The 26,205-nt window shown below is 42.0% G+C and overlaps 2 protein-coding genes across 3 annotated transcripts in view; one reads left to right on the top strand and one right to left on the bottom strand.

Moving 5' to 3' along the window:
- MROH8 (maestro heat like repeat family member 8) overlaps positions 1–4,235 on the bottom strand; it is a 30,805-nt gene extending 26,570 nt beyond the window's left edge. The window contains exons 1-2 of the mRNA XM_032592573.1: positions 4,137–4,235; positions 1,244–1,365 (exon numbers count right to left, since the gene is read on the bottom strand). Coding sequence (XP_032448464.1) covers positions 1,244–1,365; positions 4,137–4,153 — 139 coding nt within the window. The 5' untranslated portion in view covers positions 4,154–4,235. The remainder of the gene's footprint in view (positions 1–1,243; positions 1,366–4,136) is intronic.
- The window catches only part of RPN2 (ribophorin II), a 61,460-nt gene continuing 39,271 nt past the window's right edge, over positions 4,017–26,205 (top strand). Inside the window, exons 1-4 of one of the 2 annotated variants that reach the window (XM_030309649.2) lie at positions 4,017–4,283; positions 8,643–8,836; positions 20,991–21,086; positions 21,634–21,809. In XM_030309649.2, coding sequence (XP_030165509.1) covers positions 4,271–4,283; positions 8,643–8,836; positions 20,991–21,086; positions 21,634–21,809 — 479 coding nt within the window. In that variant the 5' untranslated portion in view covers positions 4,017–4,270. The remainder of the gene's footprint in view (positions 4,284–8,642; positions 8,837–20,990; positions 21,087–21,633; positions 21,810–26,205) is intronic. The other variant, XM_030309648.2, reaches the window with a different exon arrangement.

Genomic DNA, 26,205 nt, shown 5'->3' with positions numbered 1-26,205 from the left:
CCTTACCTCCTCTATTTTCCTAAACCAAATCCCTTATTCCTGTCGGGGAAACAGTCTTACTATTTCCCCCTTTACATACCCATCATCTGAGGGTTTCTACCACCCTTCTTCTGTACACTTTTTGCTCTCCTGAATTATAGCCTCTCCTGCAGATTCCTGCAACTCACTGTCACATTCTTCTCATGCACTAGAAGCCCTGTTCTCATTCACCTCTCATCTTTGCATGGGCTTTCCTTCTCTCTGCCTGTTTCTCCTTCTTCCCCACCTTCCCTACTTCCTACCCTGTTTGCCTAGCTAGCACCCACTCATCTTTCAGGGCTCTGTGCCAGGATGCCTTTCTTAAATCCTCTCTTTGCCTGTTTTGAATAAGTATCCTCCTAGCTGCTGAAAAACCTCTTTATATTTGTTCCCTATCCCCACTCCCAATCATCCATATTAAACTGAGTTCCAGTCATTTATTTATAAGTCTGTTCTGTTCACTAGTAGATCTCCAGCAGCTAGATCAGCGTTTATAGCATAGTAGGGCTTCAATAAATATTTGTTGATTGAGTGTAGAAATGAGTAAATGTAGTTCCTAAATAGTCTTTCCTGTCTCATGCACATGCTATTATATCCACCTGGAATGTTCCTTCCTCTACTTCTTGCATGGGTTGTTCTTTCATATCCTGGAGGACTCCTTCAGGTTTGAACCACACCATCTCAGATAGGTGTTCTCTGACGACCATGGCTTAAAATCGGCTCCCATCTCCCTTACTTTTTGTCTCAGCCCTTTGTATAATTCTTTTAGAGTACTAACTACAGCTCATACTTTATTTGATATGTTTACTTTTTTTGGTCCTTTCCAGCAAATTCTTTGAGGACAGGGAACATGTCAATCTTGTTCATTACTGTATACTCAGCAACTGGTATACAAACTGTATACTGTTTGTAGAATAAAAGATAGATATTCTGTAGCCCAATCAAGTTTCCACCTACAACCATCTTTCTCTTATCAGAATCCTTCCAGCACCTAGACTTGTGCAAGTCTGCAGATTGCCTGTCACAGTTTCCTATATGTCTACACAAATATATTTTATCTCATTTTGCCAACCATATTCCAAGCTCTTAAATGCAGGGACCAAATTCATTGTCAAAGTCTAGTTGAGGGCTCTTATCCAGCAATGTGACTTGAAAAGTCCCTGCCATAAATAAATAAATAAATAAATAAATAAATAAATAAATAAATATCCTTTCCTCCTTTCACCTGTAAGTTCAAGGCTACTTGCATCGTTTTTAACATCCTCTAAGTTGCTCAGCTGCAAATCCACACTTCCTGAATCATTGTCAGAAGCACAAGGGATCACTATTTCCTCCCGACTACAGATCCTAGGAATGAAGAGGGGATTAGAAAGGTTAGTATTTTAGGACTGCTTCCATGTCATCACTCAGGTGAAAGCTTAAATGTCACCTTCGCAGAGAAGCATTTACTGGTCACCAGTCTAAGTGAAGTAGCCTCTCCCCACGCAGTCCCACAGCTGTTTTCTAATTTTTTTTTCATAGTATTTAACCATTACCTACAACTATCAAGTTCATTTGTGTTTGTTTGTTGACTGTCTCCCATCAGACTGTAAGCTCCATGAGGACAGAAACCTTCTCTACACGGTCATGGCTGTATTCCCAGCACCTAGCACATTGTCAGCCTCATGGGGCATGAATGGATAGGTAAGAAATACCATGCTGCTGTTAAAAGAAACTGAGGTAGAACAATTTCTCCTTCCCTAATCTCCTTTATCCTTTCCTACTTTTTGTTTCTATAGCATGCAATACCTTTTAATGTATCATTCACTTACTTATGATATTGTTTATCATCTCCTCCTGCAAAAAATGTAAGTTCCATGAAGCCAAGGATCTTTGGCTGCTTTGTTCACGAATGTATTCTAAGAGACTAGAATACTGCCAGGCACAAGATAATGTTCAATAAAAACTGACTGAGTGACTGAATAGATCTCTATTTTCTCAATGTTTAGCATATAGTAATGAATGAAAAGGCAAGTTGTTGAGCAATGTGTGTAAACTGTGTGTATACATATGGACAGACACACACACACACACACACACACACAAATGTTGGGATACGTGTAGGAAAACTTATGGTATTTAAACTTTTATATTGCCTGAATTTTTTTTTTTACATTGGCATGAATATAAGATGTTGACAAAGATGTGGAACGGGGCGGGGGGGGGGGCACCTGAGTGGCTCAGTTGGCTAAGTGTCCAGATCTTGACTTTAGTTCAGGTCATGATCTCATGCTCATGGTTTGTGAGATCAAGCCCCACGTCGGGCTCTGTGCTGATTGCACAGAACCTGCTTGGGATTCTCTCCCTCTCTTTCTCGCTCTCTCTCTCAAAATGAATAAACATTAAAAAAAAACAAAGATGTGGAGCACAGAACTCCTATAAATCAGAGTTGGTAGTGTATATTGGTACAACCATTTTGGAAATATTTGGCATTATCTGGTAAAGCTGCAAATGTGCCTACACCATGATTGCAATAGATATAAACAACCATAAAAGCATACACAATGGTAAAATGTAGTAAAATAATAACGAAATGATGAGTTTAGTTTTCAATAGATTTTATTTCATTGTTAAGTTTGTATAATTTAATTTTTCTAAGTAGCTGTATTTAACAACCAATTTGAAAAGTTCTTGCTAAATTTAATAAGTGAGTCTCGCAAGTCAGTATGAGATGGTTCCAGCACAACACTGGTTGTCTTATTATTGAGTTGGAAGATTTTTTTAGTATTTATTTATTTATTTTGAGAGAGAGGGAGAAAGCCTGAGCAGGGGAGGGGCAGAGAGAGAAGGAGAGAAAGAATTCCAAGCAAGCTCTGCACTGTCAGCTTAGAGCCCCACACAGGGCTCGAGCTCACCAACCACGAGATCAAGACCTGAATATAAATCAAAAGTCAGAGGCTTACTGACTGAGCCACTCAGGTGCTTCAGTAAGAGTTATATATATATATATATATATATATATATATATATATATTCTCTATCAGCACCATCCATTAGAAATTTCTGTGATATTGGAAATTTCTATAATTCTGTGCTGTCCAAAATGATATCCAGTGGCCACATGTGGCTATTGAGTACTTGAAATGTGACTAGCACAACTAAGGAACTTTTAATTTTAATTAATTTAAAGTCAAATTCAGATATTCACGTATAACTAGTATGTAAGTATCTATTTTATTTAATAGTACAGTAGCAGACAGAAAGACCACTCTTCCCTATTTGGGGTAATGACATTGGGGACACTAATATTTACCATATTGTGCATGCTTTTAGATGTTCTTAACAGTTAAAAGCACAGATTATGGAGTCAGAATGTCTGGGTTCAAATCTTTAGTTCCTTTCTCTAGAAAATGGGAATAACAGTACAAACCTCACAGAATGGTGATAAGGAGTAAATAAAGTACAGAGAATGCTTACTACACTCGGGCTATCCTGTAAACGCTCAATTATTACAATTAGTTATTATTGAGTTCTTAGATAAGACACTTTCATTTTTTTTTATTATTATTACGGGATTCTTCTTATCTTAAAACAAACAAGCTGCTTTTGTCTCAGGAGTCACTTCTATTTTTGACCCTGTTACTTCTGTAAAATTGGGCTAATAGGCTCAGAGTTATTTTGAGAGGTACTAAACGTCACCTATAGGTCAGTTACTAACGAGCGAAACAGTCTTTGGAGGAAACTGCCATAATTCCTTAAAGGAAAAAAAAATTAAAAGGAAAAGAAAAAGAAAACCTAAGCCCTCGAATATTACCTGCCCTTCCTCAAGGGACCCTACCCATTCCTTTAAAATTGGCCGGGCTGCAGAGAGAAGACTGAGTGACGGCGCGATCGGCCAATCAACGCGATTGGCCAATCAGAGGAGGCCCCGTTTCGGGCCTTCCCCAAAGCCTCATCCAACCGCGTACCGGTAGCGCCCGGATCAAGACCGTTGCGAGGCGGCCGGTTCCAAATGGGCCAGGTTGCGGGGGGGAGGCGGGCCTATACAGAAGGACCGCGGCGCCCTTTGCGCGTGGGGACTGGAATTCAGGTCCCAGCTGCTGGGACTGGCCCGACCCAGCGGGACGGCAGGGACTAACCTGTGTCTAGATCCCATCCCAGCACGCGCAGACCGCCGCGAGTCCCTGGCGTCCCCTCCGGCGCGCTCTTGGCGCCACTTTCCCGAGCGGAAGTCAGCCTGCGGCTCGGGCCCTGGTGGGACCTGCTCGGAGAAATGGCGTCGCCGGGTGAGGCGTTGTGCATGGCTCGGCAACGGGGCCCCGCGGCCGGCACGCCTGGGCGAGTGGGCCGTAGCCCGCGGGAGGCTAGTGCTCGCCCCTCGGGAGCCGGCCAGGCGGGAGCTTCTTCCCCTGTGGGGAAGGGGCATGTGCTTGGGCTCTTTTTGGGGTCGTGTGATGGAGGGCTGTCTAGCTGGTGGGACTGCAGGCAAGCGGAGGTGGGGTGGTGCGAGTGCGGCGTGGAGCTACGGGTGCCCTCGAGGCCCAACCGGGGGCCGCGGTTAACCCTAGGTCTGGCTTCACTCATTCATTTGACTCGCGGCGGTTCCCGGGCCGGCGGGGGGTGCCTGAGTGGAAGCTTTCGGCCAAATCGTTCTTCTTTGGACCGTGGTTTCCTTTTTAGTAAAAAGGAGGAAGGAAATCACTCACCTGAGAACGTAGGGTATAAATTCTGAAGTTAGATTCTGCTGGTGCATGCTTGTAGCCTGTCAGGTGTTCGTTTTGTGTTCCAGCGCAAGTTCCTTAACCTCTCCGCACCTCAGTTTCTTATGTGTAAACTAGATCAGTCACATTATCCGCTGCATAAATTGCTGTATCAAAATAAGCTGATTCCCTTGCGTAGTTTAAAATAGTATATGGCACTAAGCAAGCATCAGTAAAGTTAACTGCATTGCTAGTTATTGAGTGAGCACTGTGCAGAATGGAATCCTCATGTAGTCTCACCGCGGCGGCGTGGGGCATGTGTACTATTATTTACATTTGACAGATAGGAAGGCAGAATTTCAAAGAAGAGAAGTAACTTGCCCACGATAACAGTGAATAAGATACTGGGTCATTGTTCCAGTTTTTGAAAAGTTGAGGGTGATAGAGTGGTTAAAAACAAACTTTGGATTCAAAATGCCTGCAGTTTGATTCTCATTTGTTTTTTAGGGCAGGTAACTCCTGAGTCTCAATTTCTTGGTCTGTAAACCACACTCATTTGCATGTTGTGAAGATTTAATGACTCAGTGCATGCCAAGTACTTAGCATATAGTATGGGCATATCCCACACATGTTTTCATAGTCATTTACTAGATCTTAATATATTGAGTACATGCATGTATACAAAGCACTGGAGATTCAGATTTTTCTTGCATTTTTCTACCCTTTAAAAGTTCTGGCTTTGACCTTGAATTCTAGCCAGACTCTGACTGCTTCTCACCTCTACTACTGTCACCCTGGCTGTGACCACCATTATCTTTTTACTTGGGTTATTACTAACTGGTGATCCTTTTTAGGTCCTTTCTCCTGCATAGTCTCAACACAGTTTTGTTTATTCTTGACAATTGTGTCAAGATCCCATTAAATCCTGACAATTGTGTCAATGATCCTGTTAAAATGTAAATCAAATCACTCCTCAAAACTTTCTAGTGGCTCCCATCTCACTCATTAAAAGCCAGAGGCCCTACAAAGATGTTAAAGGCCCTTCAGATTTAACCTCTGCTGCCTTTATCACCGCTTCCGTACTTTTCATCTTTTGCTTATGCTACTCTAGCTATACTTTCCTCTTTGCTAATATCCGAGAATACTATATATACTGCTGATTCAGGGTCTTTGCACTTGCTTTTCTTCTTGGGATAGTTTCCCCAATAATGTCTTTGTGACTTGCTCCTTCTTTTCCTTCAGGTCTATACACAGTAGTTTTATTTCTTGGTTAGACCTTTATAGACTCTCATATTAAAAATTGTAGTTCTTCTCAGTTAATCTCTTCTGTGCTTTTTTATTCTCCATAATGATTGTCACCTAACGTGATAAGTAACGTTTCTTAATTGTGTTGTGTGATATCTTTCTTTTCACCCTAGAATGTAGACTCCGTGAGGTCTTGTTTTGTTTTTTCTGTTTCCTGCTTTAATACCAAAAATAGGGCTTGGTAGGCATCCAATAAATATTTTATTAATGAATGCCTTATAGATTTCTTTCTAGTGTTTTTAAAAACAATTTTTTTTAATGTTTATTTTTGAGAGAGAGAGAGACAGACAGAGAGTGAACAGGGGAAGGCAGAGAGAGAGGGAGACACAATCCCAAGCAGGCTCCAGGCTCTGAGCTATCAGCACAGAACCCAACACGGGGCTCGAAGCCACTAATGGCAAGATCGTGATCTGATCCAAAGTCGGACGCTTAACTGACTGAGCCAGCCAGGCACCCCTTCTAGTGTTTTCTTAAAATGTCTATTTTTTTATTTTGAGAGGGAGAAAGAGGAAACGTGAGCAGGGGAGGGGCAGAGAGAGAGGGAAAGAATCCCAAAATGTAGGGCTCCATGTGGGGCTTGATCTCACAAAACATGAGGTCATGACCTCAGCCAACATTGAGTCGGATGCTCATATGACTAAGTCTCCCAGGCACCTCTCTTTCTAGTGCTTTAAAAAGAACTTTCACATTTTTTAGATTATTTAACACATACACAAGGATTTAAATAGAACTAGCATTCATAGAAGAACGATTCTGAGTAGCACTCATGTAGGCATCATTTCTATAATATACTCCAAAAAATAATTATCTAACCTCTTTAGTTAGATTTGAGTTTGAGTCCAAGATCGGCTGCAGGCTACTCTCACTCTGAATTTTCTTATTTGTAAAATAGATACAATCTTGCTTTTTAAAAAAAGTAATCTGTATGCCCAATGTGGGCATTGAGCTCAACAACCTCTAGATCAAGTGTCACATGCTCTACCAGTTGAGCCAGCCAGGCTCTCCCTAATAATGCCTTTCTTAAGGGATTATAGTTCAAAGTAAATTTGACACTATAGGCAGAGGTTTAGGACCATTTCTATTAGCCTCATGATTATAGTAGTGCTCCCGTATCTGCAGGGCACACTTTCCAAGAACCCCAGTGGATGCCTAAAACTGAACCCTATACATATGTGTTTTTTTCTATACATGCATACCTATGATAAAGTTTAATTTATAGATCAGGCACAGTGAGAGATTAACAACAATAACTAATAGTAAAAGAACAGTTACAACAATACATTGTGCTAAAGGCTATGTGAATGTGGTCTTCCCTCTCTTTCAAAATATCTTGTCCTGTACTCACCCTTCTTGATATAGATAACTACATGATAAAATGCCTACGTGATGAGATGAAGTGAGGTGAATGACACAGGCATTGTGATGTAACGTTAGGCTACTGTTGACCTGACAGTCCTGCACTGTGTTTGAACATGGGTAACTGAAACCATGAAAAGTATGGATAAGGTGGTGGTGGTGAAGGATGGATATTGTACAATCGGGTGGCAGACAATTCAGGAATCAGCCCATAGAATGTACCATTCCTAACTGCTTCCTGTCTCCTGGAGTGTAATAGACAAGGATTAACTTTTCTTTCCATGTATTTAGCAAATATTAATTTAGTACTATGCCGAGTGATGTGTAATACTTGGAAATACGGGGATGTATCGGAGAAACTGTATCCTGGAGCTTACTGTTTAGCAGAGGAATCAGACATTACACTATTACTTATGGTTGTGAAAAAGACAACATGGAAGAAGTACCGGTTGCTATGCATTGATCTGGCAACAATAGCAGTGCTAATAGAGGTAGCTAACATTTATGTAGTTCTTGCTGTAAGAGTCACTGCTCTAAGATCTTTCTATGTTAACTCATGTAATCCTCATTACACCCCTAAGGTAGGTACTGTTACTGTCCCACTTTACACTTGAGGAAACTAAGGCATGGGTTGGCCACATTGTAACTGCCACAGCCACACTGCTAATAAGTGGCAGAGCTAGAATTTAAACCTGGCCTCAGAGGTCACATTCTTTATAGTACTTTATAGTGTGGCTATATAAGTCACTATAGTACTGGGGACCTAACCCAAGTACTGAGGGCTGTTGGGAGGCTTTTTAAAGAAGAGATACTTGAACTGAAATCTGAGAGTAAAAATTAAGCAAAGTTGAAGTAAGGGAAAGCATGAAAAAGTGCTGGGTAGGGAAGAACATGACTCATTAGAGGAACAGAGGGAGCCAGAGAGCCACAGATGGAGGGAAGAGTGAGGGAAGAGATCCTGTGAGAGGCAGGCAAGGCCGTGGTGAGGGGTCAGGATTGGGCCTGTCCTAGCGGCATAGGAGTTACAAACGTGCTTGAAGTGGAGTGGCATGATGGGTTCTGTGCTTGAGCCCACAGAGGCTGCCAGGAGGACTGCCCTTCAGATGGATGAAGGAGACCGTACCCACCACTTCCCTAGGACTTCTTTCCAGTTTAAACCTCCCAGTCCCCTCCCACTTCCTCTTATGATTTGGTTCCCAGACCTTGGTGTACGCCATCATTGGAACTGTACGTAGAACTTTGGAATCGTTTGTGGAGTGTATTTAATAGTCATTTCCCCCCAAGGTTCAAGCACTGTCTTCCTGTTGGCTCTGACAATCATAGCCAGCACCCAGGCTCTGACGCCCACTCACTACCTCACCAAGCCAGATGTGGAGAGACTGAAAGCCTCACTGGACCGCCCCTTCACAAGTTTGGAAACTGCTTTCTACTCCATCGTGGGACTCAGCAGCCTTGGTGCCCAGGTGCCAGATGTAAAGGTAAGGCTACTTTTGTCTTGGCCTCATCCCTTGACTGTGTTCCTTTTGTGTACTTCAGAACTAACTCTTGCTCATTTGAGGAAGACCAAAGCAAATCCAATGTAAAAAATACTTATTTCCATCTGCCAGATCTTTTTTTTTTTTTTTCTTAATGCCTAATGTATGTTTAGGACCATGCCAGGTGTTATAGTAGAATATAAAGAAGAGTGAGTCTTAGAAACTTGACATTTTACTTTAAACTTGACATTTTACCTCTAGAAACTGTTGCTATAGTTCTGAGTGAGACTGTACAATACCACATGGACTTCTTAAGTGCCCTGTACGTGTGACTCATAAATAATAAAGGAATTCAAGATGAGAGCATTCATATTTATTAAACACTGACACTGTATCAGGCAGTTTTGATTTTTTGTTTTTTTGGACCTTTGATGAGGAACATGCATCATGACTAAAACTTTACCTGGTTTTAGGAACAGTCTTAAGTGAATTTACATTTTATTTATTACAGTAGCATGGATAGCTAGGGTAAAGGGGTTAAGGCCAGGTTTCTCATATAAGCCTTGTGTTATTAGTTTTCTGTGGCTGCATAACAAATGACTATAAATTTAGTTATTTAAAACAGTATTCATCTATTAGCTGATAATTCTGTAGTGAGAAGTCCAGGCAGGTTTGTATGTGCTCTCTACTTAGTGTCACAGAAGGTCCAAGTAAAGGTGTTTGTCAAGGCTGGGCTCTTATCTGGAGGCTCTGGGGAAGAATGTGCTTCAGTTTTCTTCAGGTGATTGACAGAACGCATGCAGTTCTGTGCAGCCTTAAGTCTAAGATCCCCATTTTCTTGTGGGCTGTCAGCCAAGGGCTGCTCTCTGTTCCTCAAGGCGACCCACATTACTTCTCATGTTGTCCCCTCCCCATTTAAGTCAGTAATGTCATGTTGAGTTCTTACTCTTCAAATCTCTCTGATCTCTTCTGCTACCAGTTGGAGAAAACTTTGCTTTTAAAGACATTTTTCGTCTAATAACCGTTTCCATCTTCCCCTCCCCCAGTACCTTTTACTTGTAGAACAGGCCAGATCAACTCATCCTGGAGAAGTTTCCACATTCTGCCTTTGGTTGATAGCATCTTCATACTGTTTTTGAACATACCTCCTTATCTCTTGTATTTCTGTAAACTGATGGTTAGCTCTTGAGGCTTACTTGTATTCAGGTCAATTTTCTTTTTTTTTTTTTTAATTTTTTTTTTTTAACGTTTATTTATTTTTGAGACAGAGAGAGACAAAGCATGAACGGGGGAGGGTCAGAGAGAGGGAGACACAGAATCTGAAACAGGCTCCAGGCTCTGAGCTGTCAGCACAGAGCCCGACGCGGGGCTCGAACTCACGGACCGCGAGATCATGACCTGAGCCGAAGTCAGCCGCTTAACCGACTGAGCCACCCAGGCGCCCCTCAGGTCAATTTTCTTGGCAAAAACATTTCATAGGTAGTTCCTATGTGTACTTTCTATCAATGGGTGTGTAACTAACATCTGGTTGTTTTAGTTATGATAAAGTTGGATCAGTGGATTCAGGTGTTCTCAGATTACCCTCTCTCTGTAAACAGTATCTAGTAGGGACTTGTTTTTGTAAAATCTCATCTGACAATATCTTTTAATTGGGAGTTTAGTCTATTTATATGTAATGTAACTATATTGTTTAGTTTAAGTCTACCATCTTGTTTTTTGATTAGCTGTTTTTTTCCTCCTTCCTTCCTGTCTTACATTGAATAATTTTTTATAATTTAAGTTTATTTATTTGTTTTGAAAGAGAGAGAGCATGGGAGGGGCAGAGAGAGGGAGAGAAAGAGAATCCTAAGCAGTCTCTGCACCGTCAACATGGAGTCCGATGCAGGGCTCGAATGCACGAACCGTAAAATCATGACCTGAGCCAAAACTAAGAGTTGGATGCTTAACCGACTGAGCCACCCAGGTGCCCTGGATTGAATTAATTTTTGATTATTCCATTTTATCTCTTCTGTTGGCTTTTTAGCTCTATTTATTATTTTAGTATTTGCTCTAGAGATTGTAATGTGCGTTTGAACTTCATCAATATACTTTGAATTACTATTTTGCTATGTCACGAATAACAAAAGAACCATATAACGAGATATTTCTATTTAAAATCCTGTCATTTGTGCTATCGTTTTCATACTATTTACTTTCTTTTAAGCATCACAGCTTTGTACTGTCTGTTGTCCAGTGTCTCAACTTCGTATATTTTTTTAGTTTTGTCATTATTGATGGCAGGAGGTAACTTCAATGCCTTTAATTCTGCCACGGCCAGAACTGGTAGTCCCGGTTAATGTTTTGCAATCCATGGCAGTTGTTATTCTTTTTTTTCTTTTTTCTTTTTTGAAGTATAGTTGACCTACAATAACAGTTGTTATTCTTTTTGATGCTCAAAATGTCGCCTTTTAGCCAGTAGGCCAAAATGGCGTTCTATGTGCATTTTTTGCTTGTTTTTATGTGATCTAGTAGGAGAGTTTGTGATGTCTCAGGCTTACTTTTACATTTCCTGCCCCACACTAAAATCAGTAACTGCTATTGATTTATTGAATGCCTCCTGTGTGCTGGGTACATTGGATATATTAGCTTGAGTTAATTGTCTTAATTCTATGTGGTCAAAAATAGTATCCTGTAATAGAGGAGGAAATGGAAGCTCAGAAAGGTTAGGTAATTTGCCCGATGTCTGCCAGCCGTCATCTGAATACTGTATGGCAGAAGTGTTGACAGGCTATGGCCCCCAGAGTCAAATCCTGCTTTTGTAAATAAAGCTTTATTGAAACACAGCCATGCCCACTCTTGTAGCGGCTTTTGCACTTTAGCAGTAGAGTTGAGTAGTTACTGAAGAGACCGTCTGGCCTGAAAAGCCTAAAATATTTACTCTCTGGTCCTTTACAAACAGAAAGTTTGTTAATCCTGCTGTATGAGGTCCACACTCATTCAGGTTTCTTCCTGACAGCTAGCTCTTGTTTCCTGCCCAGTATTTCCTTCCTTAACATATGACTGTATTAAGGAGACAATTTTTCCTTGTGATCATACTGTTATAAACCCTCAAGGTGAATGTACTTCCTAGTAAAATTAGTTTTGCTCAAAAGAACGAGTGCAGGCATCGGTGCTAGTTAGCCCAAGTTTTTGATTCTGGCTCCACCTCTCTGTAAAATGGGAGTTATGATCCCTTCCTCACTGGATCATTATAAAGATAAAGTGAAATCCTATTAAGCCTAGTAAGTGTTCGGCCTACAAAAGGCCCTTCAGGTGGTAGTTATTATTATTATTATCATCATCGTCAATATTTTAAAAGTTTTGCTTCTATTTATAATTTGTTCAGGGGAGTTCAGACAATGCCTGGCACAGATACTGCAATGTACAGAGGGCTGCAGTCTGTAGAGGGCCTGGGGATGAGACAGAGCAGATTGGGAGACACAGAGTGAAACAGTCTTGCTATAAAACCTATAGAGGTTTTATATTGTGAGATATAGGAGACAAAATTGGAATATTAGGTTAATATTAAATTTTGGTGGATTTGAATGCAGGAAGAGCAGTTTCTACTGGTCATTTTCAAGCTTGTATGGAACTGTAGGATTCAGTCCAGGGAGATCATGGAAGAATGAGACACTTCCACGTTAGCTAGAGCAGTGCCTTTTTATCTGTCTCATGATTTGGGGTTCCACATGGATTTAGGTTGAACACATACTCCTAAAGGTGTTCTCTGGTGATGTCCAGAGTTTGAGGGGACGTTGGTCAGGGCTGAAGATGCAGACTGAAGCCATCTGGATGGCTGCAGTGCAGTGTGATATGGGGTAATTGCATAATTGGGCCAGCTATGGCTTTGTGTTTATAACACAGACTCTAAAGTCAGACTGCTTGGCTTCAAGTTCTTGACTTCAGAACTACATAGCTGAGTTAACTGTGCAGCTTACCGAACCTTTCAGAATCTGTTTTCTCATCTGTAAGATGGAGATAATAATAGTCCACTCACCACTCATAGTCTGTTAGGGTAGTTAACATGGTGATGGCATGGAGTATGTACTAAGTATTAGCTCTCAGCTCTATTATGTAGTAGTAGTGGGTGATGGACATCGATTGACATTTTTCTCGACTGTCATCCCCATTGCTTGATGGCTAATAAACAGAGGGTGTTCGACACATGGTTGTTGAATGAATTGTAAACGTTAGCTTATTAGAAATGGAAGCTCTCAAATGTGCCTGTTAACCAGAAGATAAATGGGTTAATCACACTTTGTTCTTCAAGTCGCTTGTGGAATGTGCTGCGGTGATTGTGTGATGTGCACATCGTAAGCAATGGAAGGGAGTTGTCTGGAAGGTTCAAGCTAGCAAATTGCCCTATTAGATGTGCGCACTAAATAAGTCCACTGAGGACAGTCTCCCTTACTGCCACTTCCATGTGGTGATGTGTATCCTGCTCCATTGTTGTTGCTTTCAGCTGAGCAGAGAGAATGCCCTCAGCCCTGCTAGGTGCACTGAACTGGCTGCTCTCACAGGTAGATCCTTAGGGGAGATTTTGGTTATTTTGTCATAAGAGATTTTCCCAGCAAAACTGAGAGGAATGGGGTTTAATAAGAATATGAGTAGAAGGCAGTTGTAGGAACAACAGAATGTGGAATGAGAGTTAGTTTTAGGTGTTAGGAAGAGTGAACAATTTCATTTTAATAATCAGGTTCTATATATGTATAATTAAAAGCCATATGCACATGAGGGTCACCTGGGAGGCTCAATTCGTTGAGTGTCTGACTTTGGCTCAGGTCATGATCTCATGGTTCGTGAGTTCAAGCCCTGCATCGGGCTCTCTGCTATGTGCACAGAGCCTACTTCAGATCCTCTGTTCCTCCCTCTCTCTGCCCTTCCCCTGCTCGTTCTCTCTCCCTCAAAATAAATAAATAAACTTAAATAAAAATAATAAGCACATGAGAATGGTGGTTTTATAGATGTTACTGCTTAGCCTTCTTTAAGATTTAAGAATAATGAGAGTTGTTGTGTATTCACTATAATGAAAACATGAAGTAAATAGGTTATATATTCTGGCAAAACTTGCGATGTAGTGTTTGAATGACTAAAATCAGGAAACATTAGGCAGTGTTTACAGGTTGTCAGACAATCACACACTTTCCCTGTCTGTAAAAAGGCGAAAATGGTACCTATCTTATAGGGTTGTTATGAGGATTAAATGAGTTGATTTGTATAAAGCGCTTAGCTTGGGCCGCCTGGGTGGTTTAGTTGGTTGAGTTCTGACTTCGGCTCACATCATGATTTCTTGGTTCGTGAGTTTGAGCCCCGCATCAGGTTCTCTGCTTGGGATCCTCTGTCTCACTGTCTCTGCCCCTTCCTCTCTCTCTCTCTCTCTCTCAAAAATAAACATTAAAAAAAAAAAAAAGAATAAAGTGCTTAGCTCAGTGTCTGGTACATGGTGAGTATATATGAAGGACAGGATGTTTGTACCATTCACCGAGTACTGAGTGCTTGTTGAGGGCCAGGTACTCAGCTGGTTGCTAGGGATAGCAGGCAGTCAGACATTCCTTCAGGCAGTAATTATTTGTGGAGCATTTGCTATGTGCCAGGCATTATACTAAGTGCAGAAAAGATAACAGCTCATTACCTAGTGAAGGACAGGTACCACGATAGTGAGATCAGGTGCTGAGTACAAAAGGATGCATAGCATGTAGAAAGTCCCAGGCCCACGTGTTGTGTGGAGTTCAGCAGAGGGAGAAGCTCACTCACGCTGTCTGCTGAGAAAGCTCGCCATAAGCCCCAACCTTGTACAGGGGGGTTGCCATCTGTACTGGCTGCTGCACGATTCATTTAGTCATTTAACAGATATTTAGTGAATTCGTGCCATGTGCTTGGCACTGGGGATTCAGTGTTGAGCAGTGAAAGAAAGCTTCTGCCCTCTTGGAATGTATACTCTAATAGTGGAGATAGACATTAGTCATATAAGCAAATGTATACATGAATATTTGTAACAACAGTAAGTTTTACGAAGGTGAGGTATATAGTGTTTATTTTTATTTTTTATTAAAAAAAAATTTTTTTTAACGTCTATTTATTTCAAGAGAGAGAGACAGCGCGCGAGTGGAGGAGGGGCAGAGAGAGGCAGACACGGAATCCAAAGCAGGTTCCAGGCTCCGAGCTGTTAGCACAGAGCCTGACGCAGGGCTCAAACTCACGAACTGTGAGATTATGACCTGAGCCGAAGTTGAACGCTCAACCGACTGAGCCACCCAGGTGCCCCAAGAGATATATACTATTTATAAATAGGGGACTTTGACCTGGTCAGGGAATGCTTTCCCAAGGAAATCTCTGAACTTAAATCTCACTCTGTATCCCTCTAAATTACAGCTCCTTGAGGGCAGGGACCTTGTCCATTTTATTTGTTGTACATCTCCAGTTCCTAGAATAGCAGCTGGCATGTGGTAGGCACTCAGTAACTGTTTATTAAATGAAGGAAGGTATGACTGATCTGAATTCTAAAGGGAGAAGAAGAGTTAACGGGGACAGGGGAGGGAACTTTAGGCAGAAAGAATGTCATGTGCAAGGGACCTGTGCAGGCAGGGAGCAGATTACATTTGAGAGACTGACTGGAGGCCACATGTTAAGCAGACAGTGGGAGAGAGAGGAGTGCAGCCAGAGAGAAAGGCTGGAGCTAAGTCTAAGTGCCTTGGCAGCCACAGGAAAATTTTTGCTTTTTCTCTAAAGAGCAGTTGATTTTAAGCAGCAAGTATCACGATCCATTTTCATTTTGGAAAGGTTTCTTTCCTGTTCTATAGAAGACAGACTTTGGCAGGGGAATATGGGGCAACACTGAATGCAGAAGGGGTGCAAAAGATAATACCCGGGGACGCCTGGGTGGCTTAGTCATTTGGGCATCTGACTCTTGATTTCAGCTCAGGTCACGATCTCATGGTTCGTGGGATCGAGCCCTGCAATGGGCTCTGTGCTGCCAGCATGGTGACTGCTTGGGATTTCCTCTCTTCCTCTCTCTGTCTCTGTCCCTCCTCTGCATGCATGCGTGCTCTTTCTCTCAAAATAAATACACTTAAAAAAAAAAAAGTTAACACCTGGACTTCCAGCGTTTGCTGCACAGGTAGATGTTGAGCTATTCTGTAAGACAGGAACATAGGTTTGTGCAGGCAAGTTCATGAATTTGGTCTTAAACCTGTTGAGTTTGAAATGCCTTTGAGTCCTGTAAATGGCCATTGAGAGAAGTCTGGGTTGGGGGTAAAAATCTTGAGAATATCTGCATAAAAGTTCTGGATGAAGCCGTGGGCATGAGTGAGATTGCCTTGGGAGAGAGAGGATGGATGAGAAGTGGGCCTAGGAGTTGAAAAACTCCAGCGTTGAAAGGTCAGATAGAAGAGGATGAAAGTAAGGAGCTCCTGTGAGAAGTAGGACAAGAGCCAGGAGAGTGCTGGAGAATCCTGGAAGCAAAGGGAGGCGAATGTTTCAGAATGAGGAAGTGATCAGTTCTGTCCAGTGTTGAGGGAGTGAGCACTGGAAAGTCTCTTTTGGCTTTTCCGACTTGGAAACTCACTGGTAGCGGAGAGAAGGTAGCAGCTGGGGGGAGAGAAGGATCAAGAAAAGTTTATTTTAAAAAAATGTTTATTTATTTATTTTGAGAGAGAGAGAGAGAGAAAGAGAACCTGAGCTGGGGAGGGGCAGAGAGAGAATCCCAAGCAGGCTTTGCGCTAACAGCGTGGAGCCCAAGGAGGGGCTCAGTCCCCACGAACTGTGAAATCGAACTGTGAAATTGTGACCTGAGCCAGAATCAAGAGTTGGGCACTTAACCGACTGAACCACCCAGGCGCCCCCAAGGAAAGTTTTTTTTTTTTTTTTTTTAATTTTTTATTTTTGAGACAAAGAGAGACAGATCATGAATGGGGGAGGGGCAGAGAGAGAGGGAGACACAGAATCGGAAGCAGGTTCCAGGCTCTGAGCCATCAGCCCAGAGCCCGACGCGGAGCTCAAACTCACGGACCGCGAGATAGTGATCTGAGTCGAAGTCGGACGCTTAACCGATTGAGCCACCCAGGTGCCCCAAGTAAAGTTTATTTTAAAAGAAGTCTTGGTGACTTCTGGGTGACTCAGTCTGTTGAGCATCCGACTTTGGCTCAGGTCATTGATCTCTCAGTTTGTGGGTTTGAGCCCTGCATCGGGCTCTGCACTGGCGGTACTGAGCCTGCTTGGGTCTCTGTCTCTCTCTCTCCCCCTGCCCCACTTGCTCTCTCTCAAAGTAAATAAATAAACTTCAAAAAATAAAATAAAATAAAGTAAAAGAAGTCTTGAATTTTGTTAATATGTCAGGAGTTACCAATTGAGAGGGAGAAGTTTAGCTGACAAGTTGAATGAGATGAATGGGCTTCCAGATGGAGAGAACTGCTCACACTAATCTGGAGGCTTAAAAGTGCTTATGTTTTGGGAGCAGTGAGTCGGTTGTCCGGGACAGCCAGAACAGAGGTGCGGGGGGAAGTGTGGTAAGAGGTATGTATGAAAAAGGTGAGCCCAAGGGGCGCCTCGGTGACTCAGTCAGTTAAGTGTCCAACTCTTGATTTCAGCCCAGGTCATAATCTCATGGTTCGTGAGTTCGAGTTCCACAGCGGGCTCCATGTTGACAGTGCCGACAGTGTGAAGCCTGCTTGAGGTTCTCTCATTCCCTCTCTCTCTCCCTCCCCTGCTCATGCTCGCTCCCTCTCTCTCTCAAAATAAATAATATATATGTACATACACACATACATATATATGTGTGTATATATATGTATTATATATATATAATATATAATATAATATATATTATATATATATAATACATATATGTATATATATGTATATATATGTAGTATATATTGTATATATACTACATATATATATAATTTTTTTTTTAAGAGGAAAAGGTGGGCCCCGTTACAAAGGACCTGGTGTGGGAGCTCTTGCCTTGGAATGCCTCTATATCACAACACGGTGACGAAGTCTGGCGAGATTACAGAGTGTGGTGTGAGAGGAGTTCAGAGTAGTTGGGAGATGTTAATGGTGAAAATAAGGGAGAGGTAAGGGCAGATGAGAGAGATTTAGCTATCTTTTCTTGGCTCCTGATTCCGTTCAGGGAGTTGTAGGGAAGAATGGGTAGAGAAAAGCACTGATGTTCTTTGCTCAGGAGGATGTTTAGATAATTGGGAGTATTAATATAGGGCATAGAAGGTTAGAGAGGAGCAGATAGGGAGTGGACACTTAGGGGACGATTTGCAGGCCTCAGTTGGGAAAACGAATGTAGGATGAGGATAGCTCAAGTCAGAGTTACAAACCCTTGGAAGTGGCCAGCTGAAGCCTCAGCATTGGGTGGTCTTCCAAGAGTCCAGGGTGTGTTTCCAGAGGTCTTCTGGCACTTCTGCTGCTGCTGTTAAAACCTAGTACACATTGGGAGCTTAAAAGCCACTGACTGCTGGGACTGTTTACCTTCATTTGCCTGTACAAAGAATTAGGGAATTGGCACAATGCTGGTTTTCCTACAGGACAAATAATTTTTCACTAGAGATGAAAAACCTTGAGAGACAGAGGTTGTATGTAGCTCAAACTATGGAGCCAGGCTGCCTGGGTTTGAATTCCAGCTCCTCCATTAAGAGCTGAGTGACCTTGGACAAGTCACTTTGCCTCTCTGATGACTCAGGTTTCTTGTCTGTAAACTTAAGAGGAGGACCTAATATTTAAGGAGAAATGCACATAAAACACTTAGAACAATGTTGACACATTTTAAGTGCTCAAAAAGTGGTAGCAGTGACCATAATCCTTGGTGGGGGGGGGGGGGGGGCTTGGATGCTGTTGTTCTATTGTTAAAGCACCAGATGGCGATAAAGTACATGTCTTAAGTTTACCCACATTGTCCTGAAGGATTCCTTGAGTAGATTGCTTTCTTTTTCAGATCCCTAATTTGTGCAGTGTGAAGTATTTCTTTGTGTGTTTTTTTTCTTCTCGAACTTCTGGTTGAAACCCATTTGTTTTGAGACTCTTTTTTTTTTTTTTTTTTAATTTTTTTTTTTTTTCAACGCTTTTTATTTATTTTTGGGACAGAGAGAGATAGAGCATGAACGGGGGAGGGGCAGAGAGAGAGGGAGACACAGAATCGGAAACAGGCTCCAGGCTCCGAGCCATCAGCCCAGAGCCTGACGCGGGGCTCAAACTCACGGACTGCGAGATCGTGACCTGGCTGAAGTCGGACGCTTAACCGACTGCGCCACCCAGGCGCCCCTGTTTTGAGACTCTTATTTAACTTCTTTCATAAAATTTAAAAATAGATTTTTGGTTAAAGTAGCACACACACACACAGGAAAAAATCAGATAATACAGCACAACTGTTAGTGAAAAGCATTAACCCATTACGTGGCCCACCTTGTTCTACACCCTGTCTTACTCCTCAGAAGCACCCACTTTTAACTGGTTTTATTGCCACTTAATTTTGAATAGCTGAATTTTATGTTACCTCCATCAAAATATTTAGCAATGTAACTATTAATATTCCTTGTGGTTTGATACAGTGAGAATAGCATGAGTTTTATTATGTGCCTACTTTGTTTTGTTTTTTTTTTTTTTTTAATTTTTTTTTTTTTTACGTTTTATTTATTTTTGGGACAGAGAGAGACAGAGCATGAACGGGGGAGGGGCAGAGAGAGAGGGAGACACAGAATCGGAAACAGGCTCCAGGCTCCGAGCCATCAGCCCAGAGCCCGACGCGGGGCTCGAACTCGCGGACCGCGAGATCGTGACCTGGCTGAAGTCGGACACTTAACCGACTGCGCCACCCAGGCGCCCCATATGTGCCTACTTTGTGACAGACACTATGATTGGGGTTCATCCAAGTTTTTGCTCTTCAGTAACTGGTCACTGGGGGAGGTAGTTAGTACAGTGTGGTAAGCACTTTGGGGGAGCATTTGGGAGGGAAGGCCCTGGCCTAACCTGGGATGAATGTCCGTAAATGCTTTCTGGAAGAGGTGACATCTGAACAGAGATGAAGATAAGACCTGGTTGGGCAGACTGGAGGGACAAGGGAAGGGTGCTCCCAGCCGGGGTAGTAGCAGGGTCACATACATACCAAGGCGAGATCATAGTGTCTCTGGGTAGCTGCAGCACGCTGGAGGGTAAGACTTTGGAGTCGGAGGTGGTGTGGTGGTAAAGCTGGCACTGAAAGTGCCAATCACGGGGGCATTTTATGCTGTATCAGAAACTTTGGCTCTTTTTCTGAGGATAATATGGAACCACCCAAGGGTTTTGATAGCAGAGTAAAATGGTTACATTTGTATTTTGTGAAGACCACCCTTGAAGCAGTCAGTATGCAGAATGAACTGTATGGCTTGAGGCCAGTTAGGAGATGATTAAAACAGACTAGGTGACAAATGGCAAATACCTGAAATAAGGCAATGAGGGAAGCCAGAGGATGGGGATTGGGTTGGAAAAATGAAAGGAGATAGGGTCACCAGGCTTGTAGGGTAACGGAAAAGTCGAGAATGATTCCTAGGTTTCTGCTTCAGGTAGTAGGGTATGTGGTGGTGCCTGTACATGAGCTAGAAGGTCCAGGTGAAGAAATAGAAGGTTTCAGGCTCATTTTAGATGTGTTGAACCTGACTTAACTTTGGAGACATCTAAGTGGAGACCCCAGTACAGTTAGAATCGGTGGAGACGTTGCCATTTTGTGGCTTTGTCACCTTCATCAGGTGACTTACCAACTCTAAGCTTAGTTTCTTTTCCTGTCAAATGGGAATGGTAATCTCTACCATAGGGTCCTTATGTTCATTAAAAGGAAGAGCATCATAAACACCCAGCACAGGTTATGGCCACAGCAGGTGATCAATGAAAATGTTTTTTTTTTTTTTTTTTCTCTTTTTTCTTTTTTCTTAGGCTTCAGAAGGACAAGAGTACTTTAGGTTTGTTGCTCTTGATATGAAGTCTACAGTGTTGTGTAATACAGTGTTCTATGGAAAATACCTGCTTAAAACACAAAATCTTGTATAGTTCATACTTTTAGCCATCACAGATTGCTTAGCATTTTGTCCTCAAAAAACATGTATGCTTTCCCAGTCACTGTGTATATTGCCACTTATCATTGACTTTCCCTCCTATTTAGAAAGCGTGCGCCTTCATTAAGTCAAACCTTGATCCAGGCAATGTGGATTCCCTTTTCTATGCTGCCCAGTCCAGCCAGGCCCTTTCAGGGTGTGAGGTGAGTCCAGCTTCTACGTTTCTATATGCTTTACACTGTAATGTGTATTTTTAAAGGGGGAGGGTCATGTCAGATTAATTTTTTTTTTAACAATAAGGATCCATTAGTGTGGGTGGGAATTCCATTCTTGTGATTTTATTTTTCTTGAGGAAATGGAATTTATTTTTTTCTCCGAGTTTTCACTTTTCATGGCTTTTCAATAATTTTTCCTGTAGTTGCCTCTCTTCTGGGAAGCCTAGATTTTTCTCTCCAACTCCCTTTAACTTTTAAAAATGTTCAGAGTAAAAGAAGAATGTCCCCATGCCAGATTTCTGGAAATCCGTTTCATTGAACATAGGAGAACCATACAAATAGACAAGTGACTTGCCAGAATCTTTTCAAGTGTTATGCTGAGTTCCTACAGACATTGAATTCTGGTGTCCGAGCAGTTGAGGAGGGACAACCGTGTGCTAGCCGGGTGGTATGACTTCGGCGGTCTCTCTGTGTGTTGTTTGCCACAAGCTACCAGCACCTGTTCTAAACTCTATGTCTGCCAATCCTTTCTTAGATCTCTATTTCAAATGAGACCAAAGATCTGCTTCTGGCAGCTGTCAGTGAAGACTCATCCGTTACCCAGATCTACCATGCAGTGGCAGCCCTAAGTGGCTTTGGCCTTCCCTTGGCTTCCCAAGAAGCACTCGGTGCCCTTACCGCTCGCCTCAGCAAGGAAGAGACTGTGTTAGCGTAAGTCACCGTGTCGAGCACTTTTCAGACTTCATTTGTGTCAGAGACTGTCCTGAGAGGGTTCGTCCGCTGATTTCAGCACATATTTTCTGGGCATCTACTATGTGCCATGTGCTCTGCCAGGCACTGCAGACACGATATTAAATTAACACAGGGAAGGTCCCTGTCTTGGTGGACTCATCTGGACACCGTGTTCCTCAAGATACTGAGTCAGAATATAAACACACTGCCATATAAAGACAGAATTGCTTCAGGGGCACCTGGGTGGCTCAGTCGGTTAAGCGTCCGACTTCAGTTCAGGTCATGATCTGAGTTTGTGAGTTCAAGCCCCACATCAGACTCTGCGCTGACAGCTCGGAGCCTGGAGCCTGCTTCGGATTCTGTGTCTCCCTCTCTCTCTGTGTCCCTCCCCTACTTGTGCTCGCTCTCTCTCAAAAGTAAATAAATAAACAAACATTAAAAAATTTTTTTAAAATAAAAAATTAAAAAAAAAAGAGAATTGCTTTTGAGGTTAGAGGCTGAAGCAGGGGAGGAGATAACCGAGGGAAAGTGAGGCCAACAAGCCACGTGCATCTTTGTTGAGGTTTGGCTTCGGCACAGTGAGCTGTTGGCAGTGGAGGCCCTGCACTGGAGGAGGGCTTATAGGATCCCTTGAAGCTGTGACAGACAACATCTGCTGGGAGAAGTGTGTGCTCAGAGGAGAGAGCATTCTAGGATTCAGACTCTACTACTCTGCAAAAGCTTAGGTGAAGGAGAAGCACTTATAGGAAAGGAACTCTGAGCAACTTTCCTGTTTATTATAAATTAATGTTTTAACGGACTTAAGGATGTTTACTAAACTTTTTTTTTGTCATTAGTGAAATGCATTTAAAAATTTTTTTTTCACGTTTATTTTTGAGAGAGACAGAGACAGAGTGCGAACGAGGGAGGGACAGCAGAGAGAGAGGGAGACACAGAATCCGAAGCTGGCTCCGGGCTTTGAGCTGTCAGCATAGAGCCCGACTCGGGACTTGAACTCATGAACTGTGAGATCATGACCTGAGCCAAAGTTGGACACTTAACCGACTGAGCCACCTAGGTGCCCTGATTAGGGAAATGCATTTTAAAGTTTATTTACTTATTTTTGAGAGAGACAGAGACAACGTGAGCAGGAGAGAAACAGAGAAAGGGCGGGGGGGGGGGTGGAGAGGGAGAGAGGGAGAGAGGAAGAGAGAGAGAGAGAGAGAGAGAGAGAGAATCCTGAGCAGGCTCTGCCCTGTCAGCACAGAGCCCTGTGTGGAGCTCGAACACACGAAACCATGAGATCATGACCTGAACCGAAACCAGGGCGCCCAGGATATTTATTAAAGTTAAAAGTGATTCTAGGGGCGCCTGGGTGGCGCAGTCGGTTAAGCGTCCGACTTCAGCCAGGTCACGATCTCGCGGTCCGTGAGTTCGAGCCCCGCGTCAGGCTCTGGTCTGATGGCTCAGAGCCTGGAGCCTGTTTCCGATTCTGTATCTCCCTCTCTCTCTGCCCCTCCCCCGTTCATGCTCTGTCTCTCTCCCAAAAATAAATAAACGTTGAAAAAAAAAAAAAATTAAAAAAAAAAAAAGTGATTCTATGTGTAGTTTTTTTCTTTAACACTGAAATTCCCCACTTATAACAGTACATGTATTTTTTGTTTTGTATTTGTCCCCCATTCAGTTGCAACCCCTGAAAGGAGGGGGAGCACCTGGCCTCTTGTTATTTGTTTAGTAAGATGTTTGTGACACCAGTTCCCTATTGCAGATAGTTCAGTTGTTTCCCAGATTTTTGGGTTTTTTGTTTGTTTGTTTGTTTTTGTGGGGAGGGGGTAAGATCAAAATGTTTTTAAACTTGAAATTTTGTTAAGGGCAGGGCTCACAGTCAGTTGACATTCTCTCTCACTCACACCCTGTTCATTTGCACATGGTCAGTAAGTAATCAGTGACTTTGGGGCTACTTTTCCCAGGGCTGACGTCTTGTACACACTTTGTCCAGTGCTTGGCCCTGCAGTCCTTTGCTTTCAGGTCACATTATTTTGATCTCCTCTCATAATCCCTTGGGAGAAATCCCCAGGGATCCCCAGTGAGATCCATAGTATCATGTCCAGATATCCCTGTCATCAGTGCCTCAGTCTGATGCCATCTTCTACAGCAAAACTTTCCTTTTCCCTCCAAGCAAAAAAGAAAGTTTCCCTCCTCAAAATCCCAGAACAGGAAAAAATACAAAGAAAGTACATCTATTTTGGAGTCAGTTATACTTGGTTATATGGTTATACTTTGAACACCAGCTCTGTTCCTTTCTTGCTCTGACTTTGGGTTAGTTACTAACTTCCCTGAGCCGCATCTATAAAATGAGCCCAATAATCCTTACATCATAGAATAAATGTCAGGATTAAATGAGATAATGCATGTGAAGGAGCTCTTGCAGTGCCCAGTTCTTAGCGGGTTTGCACCAAAAGCTCCTTCTCTAGAGCATTTCCTTCTTAGTCTCTTTCTTAGGAAGCTGGTTACTTCCTCGGTTTACTGTAGTTCTTTCTCTTTTAGATTGTAAGCTTCTTTATTTGTGGTGTGCACACAGCATGGTGCATGGGAGGTGCCCAACAAAGAGTTTATAAAGGCTGAAACTGTACTTTGATGTTTCTGTTTTCTTGTAGAAAGCGTGCAGGTAGAAAGAGCATGTGCTTGGGATCAAGGAGAACTATGTTCAAATCCAGACTCTTCTACTTAATATCTTTGTGACCAACACCAGGAGCTTCAACCCCCTTAAACCTCAGTGTTTTCATATGTAAAACAGAGAGAGTGGTATCTGTCTCATAGGGTTATTGTGAAGATCAAACTGGCAGGGTGCCTTATATAACATTACTACTGACTTGCCCTGTGTAAGGAAATTGGATCTAAATTAGGACTTGTAAATGGGTCATCTACATTTAAGTGGACTTATTCTAGGATATGAATGTTCATAAACTTGTCTAGAATGGAGAAAAAAAAATTGTAGGTTTGAAGGAACCATCTGAAAAGATGCCATTGTGGTGTCCTATAACCTAATTTCTTTAAATCATTTGCTGTATATTAGCAAGACAAGATCGGCTTTCTTAGTGTTTGAAAAAGTACTTCAGAGGGAAAGAAATTGCTGACTGGGGAATAAGTAATTAAAGCCAGTGACAAAACTTTTCAAAAGCTAAGTGGATTAATTTCAGTCTAAAAACTTCTGAAGTTGTTACCAGCATGACACTCACTCGTTCTAAAGAAGAGAAAAATGATACCTTAATTGAAAAGTTCTTTCTTGGCTGTCTTAGCAACCTTTTCTGGCCTCAGCATTTATCACGGGCAGATGTGGGATTTTATCTTGTTTGGAAATTCAGGTTTCGTTTTCTCTAGTGCTTTTTAACAACAAAGATCCCATGGGAGTCATTGAATACTCTGGGGCTTTCCTGTCCATGGACTGTAACTCCCCTATTTTCCAACTTGTCATCTTAATGGAATTAATTTTCCATAGAGGGAATCTAAATTGTTATGATCTCAATGAAAGCAGATAAATTCTCTCTCTACATTCCCCAACACATTGACCTGATTGATAAATGGTGGTTTTATATAAAGGCCCAGTCGTGTCTTGGGAAATAGGTAACCATTCTGGGGTTGAGTAGCAGTGGCTTAACCACCAGGGGTCCTCAGCTTTATGCATTCTAGAAAAGCAGCATTTATATTTTCCGGGTTATCTGCACTAAGAGAATAGAATCTAATAAAAAAATCTTATGCATACATACCTTTCACATTCTGCCTTGAAAGTTTGTCTTACAGGAATATATTCATGAGTGGATAAAACTACATGAATAAGGCATAAAAACAATGAAGTACTGATACATGCTACAACATAAGTGAGCCCTGAAAACATGCTAAGGGAAAGTATAAGGAACCAAATACAGGTTACATGTTATCTGATTCCATTTACATGAAATATCCAGAATAGGTAAATCCATAGAGACAGATGCAGATTGGCATTTATCAGGGGCTGTGCCCATTAAGCTGGGAAGCAAGTGCTTAATGGGTACGGGGTTATCTTTTAGACTGATGGGAATGTTTTGGAACTAGACAGAAGTAGTGATTGTACAACATTGCGAGATACATACTAAATACCACTGAATTGTTCACTTTTCAAATGGTTAGTTTTCTAATGTAAATTTCACTTCAATTTAAAAATATTTAGAGAGATGAGTAAGGGCTATCTGTTACAGCATTGTATGACTTAGGACAACATAAATGTTTATCAACTGGAGATTGAGTAAATTCTGGTACATCTAAACAGTACGTACTATGTCATGGTTAATAAGAATGAAGTACATTTATATGTACTCATGTGGAAAGTTGTATACAACGTATCATTAAACTAAAAATA

Source organism: Lynx canadensis, chromosome A3 (assembly GCF_007474595.2).
Source record: "Lynx canadensis isolate LIC74 chromosome A3, mLynCan4.pri.v2, whole genome shotgun sequence".
Classification (NCBI taxonomy): Eukaryota; Metazoa; Chordata; class Mammalia; order Carnivora; family Felidae; genus Lynx; species Lynx canadensis.
This window is presented reverse-complemented; position numbering and strand designations above follow the sequence as displayed.